This window comes from Dipodomys ordii, unplaced genomic scaffold (genome assembly GCF_000151885.1).
Source record: "Dipodomys ordii isolate 6190 unplaced genomic scaffold, Dord_2.0 Scaffold180, whole genome shotgun sequence".
Classification (NCBI taxonomy): domain Eukaryota; kingdom Metazoa; phylum Chordata; class Mammalia; order Rodentia; family Heteromyidae; genus Dipodomys; species Dipodomys ordii.
This window is the reverse complement of record NW_012267396.1, coordinates 637,038-644,714: the sequence shown is the minus strand read 5'-3', so window position 1 is coordinate 644,714 and position 7,677 is coordinate 637,038. Positions and strand designations below refer to the sequence as shown.

Sequence of the window (7,677 nt, the reverse complement as noted above, 5' to 3'; positions counted from 1 at the left end):
AAGGGGGCGTGGCCTCCCGCCGAGGCCACGCCCCCTGCGGTAGGCCGGGGCTGACGTCGCGGAGACGTCAGCCTAGGGGGACAATCCTCTGCGTCCCGTCCACTGACACCCCACCCGGTGGCCGCGGCCAGGGCCCCTCCCACCCTCCCCGGGTAGCGGCGGAAGATGAAGAGCGCTCGAGGTTGGGGCGACGATCCGTACGTCCCCCTGAGGTGCTTCACGGAGCCTCCCCGGCGCAAGGAGGCGGAGTTACGGCGGGAATTCCTGAGGCTCCGGACCACGTGCGTCACGCCCTTTAAGGCGGGCCGGGTCGCTAGGGCCGCCGGCACCGTTACCAAGGACGTGACGTCTGAGGGATGGGCGGGGCGTACGGAGTCCGCCCGGAAGCGGAAGGGCGGGGCTTCGCGGCCTGAGGCTCCAGCAGTACTGCTGCCGCCGCCGCCGCCGCCACCACCAGCGCCGCCAGCACTGCTACCACCCCCCCCACCACCGCCGACACCGGAACCTGAGCGGGCCTGGGCCGCTGAGGGAAGATGGTGGACTACAGCGTGTGGGACCACATCGAAGTGTCTGACGATGAGGACGAGACGCACCCCAACATCGACACGGCCAGCCTCTTCCGCTGGCGGCATCAGGTAGAGCGTGCGCGCCGCCCGTCCCCCTCCCCCCCGCCCCGCTCCACGGTGCTGACCCCCCTCACCCCGCCCGGGGGACCCCGCTGCTGACGTTGAGGAGTTCCGTGCCACAGTCTGGATTTGCATGCCCCGAGATTCACCTCAGGGACCCCCCTCCCCCCGCTCCGCCCCGGACCCTGAGACTCTTCCTCGTTCGCCATTTCGGGGGTCCCCTCTCTGCTTTCTGCGTGGGACTTGGGCGCTTTTTATTCTGGCCTAGACTCTCCAGCCGAGCTTTGAAGCGAGGGGGACACCCTGCCCCCCCCAAAGCCCGGGAACTTGTCCGTAACACCCAGAATGCGTTCTTCAGCAGTCTGAACTTGAGAATTCTTATCGCAGAACGATCCCTGATCTTGCTCATATATCCACTTTTGATTTGGGGGATTCCCCCCCCCCCCAGAGTCTCGTATCTCAGTTACTAGAATGTTTTTCCCGGGGTTTTGATCAAGGATTCTCAGGTAGAGATCTCATTCCTCGTCCGAACGAAACCAGGAACTTTGTTCTAATCTCAAGATTTCTCTGCTCTGGGATACCGACCCTCTCCCCCCCAACACCCAGGACCCCCTTTAGATCTCTTTTAGGACATGAGGTAGGGAAAGCCTGTTCTCCAAAGTCAACTACCAGTTCCATCCTAAGGTAGTGTGGACTGGCAGCCTCTCTTCTGGCCTCATCTCTTGTGGACCCCATTTCCCATTATTCCAGGAAACCCCGCCTACCTAGCTTCCGCCCCAGCCAGCGCCTTTTCTCCTGCCTAGTTTTGTAGTTCCTCATCGCTGCCCACCCCCAAGACTGGCTTCCTTCAGCAGCACCTGATTCAAGCCAGGGACCCCCCCAAAGTCCACTCTGCTTCCTTCCCATTCCCAACTTGATGTGCTAGTCCCGGGCATTCAGAGTGCCTAGCCTTAATTCAGGGATTTTCTTCCAAAATCACTATCCTTTCCATCTTTTTTCAAAAGAAAGAAAAGGCGATGTACACAGGACAGATTCCCCTTGTCTGGATGGACGATATTTATTACCCTTTTCTATTTATTTATTTTTTTGGTCGGTCAGGGGCCTGAACTCTGGCCTGGGCGCTGTCCCTCAGCTCTTCAGCTCAAGGCTAGCGCTCTACCATTGGAGCCACAGCACCACTTCCGGCTTTTTCTGCTTTTGTGGTGGTGCTGTAGAATAGAACCCAGGGCCTTGTGCATGCAAGGCAAGCGCTCTACCACTGAGCCCTCTATTACCCTTCTTTATGTCCAGCCTTTCTTTTTTGGGGGGGGCGTGGTCCGGTCCTGGGGCCTGAACTCTGGGCCTGGGTGCTGCAGTCCCAGCTCAAGGCTAGCGCTCTACCACTTGAGCCACAGTGCCACTTCTGGCTTTTTTTCTTTTTGCTTATGTGGTGCTGAGGAATTGAACCCAGGGCCTCATGCATGCAAGGCAAGCGCTCTACTACTGAGCCACCTTCCCAGCCCCTTTATGTCCAGCCTTTCTAAGGGGCTAGTGGGATGGCTCAAAGACCCAGTGCTCTAGTTTCCTGTTCCTCCTAATCAAGTGCTTGTGCCCATGATCATCAAACGGAAGATGTATACACCTCCAAAGTTTCCAGTTAGGAATTTCTTTTCTTTTTTGATCAGTCCCGGGGCTTTAACTCAGGGCCTGGGCACTGTCCCTGAGTTCTTTTTGCTCAAGGCTAGTGCTCTACCATACCTCCACTTCTGGTTTTCTGGTAGTTGGTTGGAGATAAGAGTCTCACAGACCTTCCTGCCCAGGCTGGCTTTGAACCACAATCCTCAGGTCTCAGCCTCCTGAGTAGCTAGGATTATAGGCTTGAGCCACCAGTGCCCTGCTAGGAATTTCTTGGAAAGCTGTTCATCCCCCTCCCCCTCCTTTTCTGAGTATGCCTTGGTCTTCCCCTCCCCTCCCCTCCCCAGGAAGCTAAAATCTCCTGGGCAAACCCCTGGAGTGTGGGAAGAAAGTTCAAGTACTTCTGTGTCATGCCGAGTGTAACATTTCTTCGTGGAATACTTAAGATCTCAGCAGCCTATTCTTAGGAATGTCTATTTGTGTCACATAAAGAGGTTAATCTTACTACACCGTGATAATAATTTAGTCTTGCTGGGGGGGTGGCCTCCTCTCACCTGGTGGGAGCTACAGCTTCCAGTCCTGGTGCTGTGGCCCCCATAGGGACGCGGGTGGCCTCAGCACCACCAGCCTTTCCTTTGAGGTCTGGGTTCTAAATCCAGCCCTGCCCCCTCTTGTCTCAGGCTGGGAAGTGAGTCACAATCTCTCAGAGCCAGTGTGAGAGTCAGGGTCTCCAGGAAGTACCAAGCTGGCCTTGAACTCAAGATTCTCTTGTCTCAGCCTCCAGAGAATTAGGTACGCACCACCATGCCTGGCTTCTCTAAAATCTTTTTTTTTTCTTTTTCTTTTAATTTTATTTTCCTGTCGGTCATTGGGCTTGGGCATTGTCCCTGAGCTTTTGTGCTCAAGGCTAGTGCTCTACCACTTTGAGCCACAGCTCCACTCTCAGGGCTGGTTCATTGGAGATAAGTCCACTGACTTACCTGGACACACTGGCTTGGAACTGCAATCCTCAGATTTCAGTCTCTTGAGTAGCTAGCATTACCGCCACCAGTGCCAGGCTTGAGATCCTCTTTTTTTTTTTTTGCCTGTCCTGGTGCTTGAACTCAGGGCCTGGACACTGTCTGAACTTCTTTTGCTCAAGGCTAGCACTCTACTACTTGAACCACAGCACTACTTCTAGCTTTTTCTGTGTATGTGATACTGAGGAATTGAACCCAGGGCTTCATGCCTGCTAGGCAAACACTCTACCACTAAGTTACATTCCCATCGTGGGGCTTGAACTCTGGGCCTAGACACTATCTCTCAGCTCAAGGCTAGTGCTCTACCACTTGAACCACAGCTCGACTTCTGGTTTTCTGAGTAGTTTATTGGAGATAAGAGTCTCATGGACTTTCCTGCCCCTGCTGGCTTTGAACCAGGATCTTCAGATCTCAGCCTCCGGAGTAGCTAGGATGACAGACGTGAGCCACCGGCGCCCGGCTCATCAGTGGTTTCTTAGCTCTTTCCACGAGCTGTGTATCACTGAGATTCCATGAGCTTCAGTTTCCTCATCTCTAAGGCAGGATCATGACACGTCTAGAACCCTTTTCCTTCTACAGCTTCTGCCCTGCCCTGTGTGCCACAGCCCACACCCATCCCCCCCCTATGGAAGGTAAAACCTGGGCCAGGAAGACTGCTGCCACCACCAGCTCTATGTGGCCTGGTTTGTTGTTTGCTGGCTTCGGAGTCCCTGGCAGTCATTCAGAGGACACTGGGGAGAATGGTGGCCGACCAGGAAGAGCCCAGCAGGATGATAGCTTCCCTCAGCGTCCTAGAACCAGCCCAAAGCCCGACCAAGGCCCCCATAGAGAACATCAGGAAGGTTCCAGACTGACATAGGCCCATGGTGAGGGCTTTGCCCAACTTCCGGGGCGGGGGGCGGTAATTGCTGTTCCCTTGGGCTCAGCACAGTACGTTTAGCAGCAGTGACAAGGACCTCAGGGATCACCAGGGGACACTGAGTGACACGGAACAATGTGCACTGTTGAGTCTCTTCCAGCACCTCCAGGAGCCCATTTCACAGAGGGGCAAAGCAAGGCCCGAAGAGCTGGGACACACCCTGGTCAAAGCAGAAAACAGCTGAGCACCGGGGGGAGCTGAGCTGTCCTCAGATTGGTCCCCAGAGAGAGAGAGATTGTCCCCGTGAGCAGATGGTAATGCCAGTGCCCAGCTCTAGTAGTGCAGCCCTGCCTGGAAGGTTTCATTGCAATATTTCCTTTCTTCTACTGTAGATAGTCTGTGCCTTACGATCATTGGTAGTTCCTTGGAGATTCCCCCCCTCCCCCACCTTCATTGTGAGGCTTGAACTCAGGGTGTGGGCGCTGTCCCTGAGCTCTTTTTCTCAAGGCTAGCACGCTACCAGTGAGCCATAGCTCCACTTCCAGTTTTGGAATGGTTAATTGGAGATTAGAGTCTCACAGGGATTTCTCTGTCCTGACTGGCTTCGAACCGTGATCCTCAGATCTCAGCCTCCTGAGTAGCTAGGATTACAGGCATGAGCCACTGACTCAAACAGATTTTTTTTGTTGTTGGTCAGTGATGGGTCCTGAACTTGGAGCCTGGTTACTATCCCTGAACTCTTTTTGATCAAGGCTAGTGCTCTACTACTTTGAGCCACTGTGCCACTTCAGTTTTCTGGTGGTTAATTGGGCTGACTTCGAACCTCTATCCTCAGATCTCAGCTTCCTGAGTAGCTAGGATTATTGTGAGCCACCAGCATGTGGCTGCTAGGAGATTTTTTTTAATTGGAATTGAACTCATAGCTTCGACCTCTTCGACCTCTTGAGCCATGCGTCCATGCCCTAATTACTTTCATTCATTTTCAGATAGGGTCTGGGTTTTGCCTGGGCTGAATTTGGACTGTGACTTTCCTATCTTTGCCTCCCAATTAGCTGGGGGCTCTGCTGTGTGCTACCATGCCCAGCTTATGTTTGAGATAAGGTTAGCTGCTATCTCCATGTCTCTTCCTCCTGAGTAGTAGCTGGGACAGTAGATGTGAGTCACCACCCCTGGCTGATTTCAGATTTTGTTGCTTTTACAACAGCAGTCCTTGTATATCTATCTATCTACTTTATTTTTGGGGGGAGGCGTCAGTTGTGGGCTTGAACTCTGGGCCTGGGTGCTGTCCCTCAGCTCTTCAGCTCAAGGGGAATGCTCTACCACTTAAACCACAGTGCCACTTCCAGCTTTTTCTATTTATGTGGTGCTGAGGAATCGAACCCAGGGCCTCACGCATGCAAGGCAAGCGCTCTACCACTGAGCCACCTTCCCTTCCCCTATACTTTGTGTTTTACAGTAGTCATGAAATCACAGGAGAAGCAGGTAGGGTGGTGCTCTCTGAGCGGCCCTGCAGCTACTTGGCAGGCGGAGGCAGAGTACACTTTGACCCCAGGGTTTCCAGGCAGCCTGGGCGACTTAGGGAGATCCTGTCTGAATGAAATAAATAACACTTTGTTATAAAACAACTTAGTGTTATAAATTAACTTGGCATTAAGTGATTTTTTAGCCTTACTGTGCAAGCTAAGCTGGCCGGGCTCAGGATGTGAGCTCGCTCAGCACCGTGTCTCCTTCCTGGTGTGCGGCTGTCACGTGACGCCGTTGTGAGGTAGGGCGCCTGCGCAGCTCCTGTGCTTGCACCTGAGGTGCTGTGTAGACCGGTGAGGAAAACAAGGTTCCTAGAAGCTCGGAGATGGCTTCATCTGGGCTTTTGGCGCACCTGATTGCCTTGGGTAGAGGTATGTGGGTACAGAATGAGGGTGTAAGTGGATAAGGGTAGAAGACTCCAGGGTTACGGAGCCCTATGTGACAGGGCTGAGAGGAAGAGGGAGGCCAAACATGGGGACCTCTGCCAGCCATGCCGAGCTGCATGGCAGTGCAGGCCCTCTAAGATGGGTGTGTCAGGGAGGGCTACAGTCCCATGTTCAGGTTTCAAGGACCCCTCAAGTGGCTTTCCACGCCCAGATTGGAACAGAAAGGGGTTTGAAAGCTGGGGTAGGGCTGGGAAGGTGGCTCAGTGGTAGAGCGCTTGCCTTGCATGCCTGAGGCCCTGGGTTTGATCCTCAGTACCACATAAGCTGGAAGTGGTGCTGTGGCTCAAGTGGTAGAGCGCTAGCCTTGAGCTGAAGAGCTGAGGGACAGCGCCCAGGCCCAGAGTTTGGGCCCCACGACCGGACCCAAAAAAAAAAAATGCTGGGCGCCTGGGAAGGAGGGAATAAATAAATAAATAAATAAATTGTCAAATTTTTTTTGTTGTTGTTTGGTAGTGGGGCTTGAATTCTGGGTGCTGTCCCAGAATCCTAGCTACTGAGGAGGAGATCTGAGGATCATGGTCCAAAGCCAGCCCAGGCAGGAATGTCTGTGAGACTCTTATCTCCAATAAACCACCAGAAAACAGGACGTGGCGCTGGGGCTCAAGTGGTAGAGCGCTAGCCTTGAGCTGAAGAGCTGAGGGACAGCGCCCAGGCCCAGAGTTCAGGCCCCATGACCGGACCCTCCCCCCCAAAAAAAGAAAAGAAGGCCGGGGTACCCCTCAGCCATCACTCCGCAGCCCTGGGTGGGCCACGCAGGGGTGAGGAGAGGAGAGAGCTGGTTGGGACCAGATGGTACGTAGATGGGGCCGCCGCCGCCGGCTTGGGGTTTGGGCAGCTGGTGGCGGAGGGGCCGGGGCAGCAGCTTGCGGGGCGGACAGCAGGCAGGTGGGGGGGGGCGCTGAGTGGCCTCTGCAGTGGTTCTTGGCCAGGCTGGAGGTGCACAGAAGTGAAGAAGCAGGTGGAAATGAGACCCCAGGGGATCGGGGCAGGCAGGAGGTGGCGTGTGGAGGGGCCTTTGCTGGCCTGGGAGCAGCTAGTGCAAAGGCCCTGGGGCTGCCAAAGGAAGCACTTAAGGGAACTAGCGAAGAAGAGGCCGCTCGCGGCAGTCGGGAGGTGGTAGGGAGTGTGCCCGTCTGCAGCGCGGCCTTGGTGGCCGCCAAGGGACAGAAAAGCGCCCCGAGGGGAGTCCCGAGTGGCGGTCCTGTCGTGACTGGGGTCCCCCCCCCCCGTGCCCGCAGGCCCGGGTGGAGCGCATGGAGCAGTTCCAGAAGGAGAAGGAGGAGCTGGACCGCGGCTGCCGCGAGTGCAAGCGGAAGGTGGCCGAGTGCCAGCGGAAGCTGAAGGAGCTGGAGGTGGCCGAGGGCGGCCAGGCCGAGCTGGAGCGGCTGCAGGCCGAGGCACAGCAGCTGCGCAAGGAGGAGCGGAGCTGGGAGCAGAAGCTGGAGGAGATGCGCAAGAAGGAGAAGAGCATGCCCTGGAACGTGGACACGCTCAGCAAGGACGGCTTCAGCAAGGTGGGCGCGGGCTGCAGGCGGGCGCGGGCTGCGGGCCGGGCCGCCGGACGCCACGCATGCGCGAGAAACCCCGCC

General features: G+C 55.7%; 1 protein-coding gene across 1 annotated transcript in view; it reads left to right on the top strand.

Annotated features, from left to right (window-relative positions):
- The first annotated feature begins 401 nt into the window (after positions 1–401).
- Positions 402–7,677, top strand: part of Cdc37 (cell division cycle 37) — a 10,131-nt gene continuing 2,855 nt past the window's right edge. Inside the window, exons 1-2 of the mRNA XM_013033963.1 lie at positions 402–635; positions 7,327–7,602. Coding sequence (XP_012889417.1) covers positions 534–635; positions 7,327–7,602 — 378 coding nt within the window. The 5' untranslated portion in view covers positions 402–533. The remainder of the gene's footprint in view (positions 636–7,326; positions 7,603–7,677) is intronic.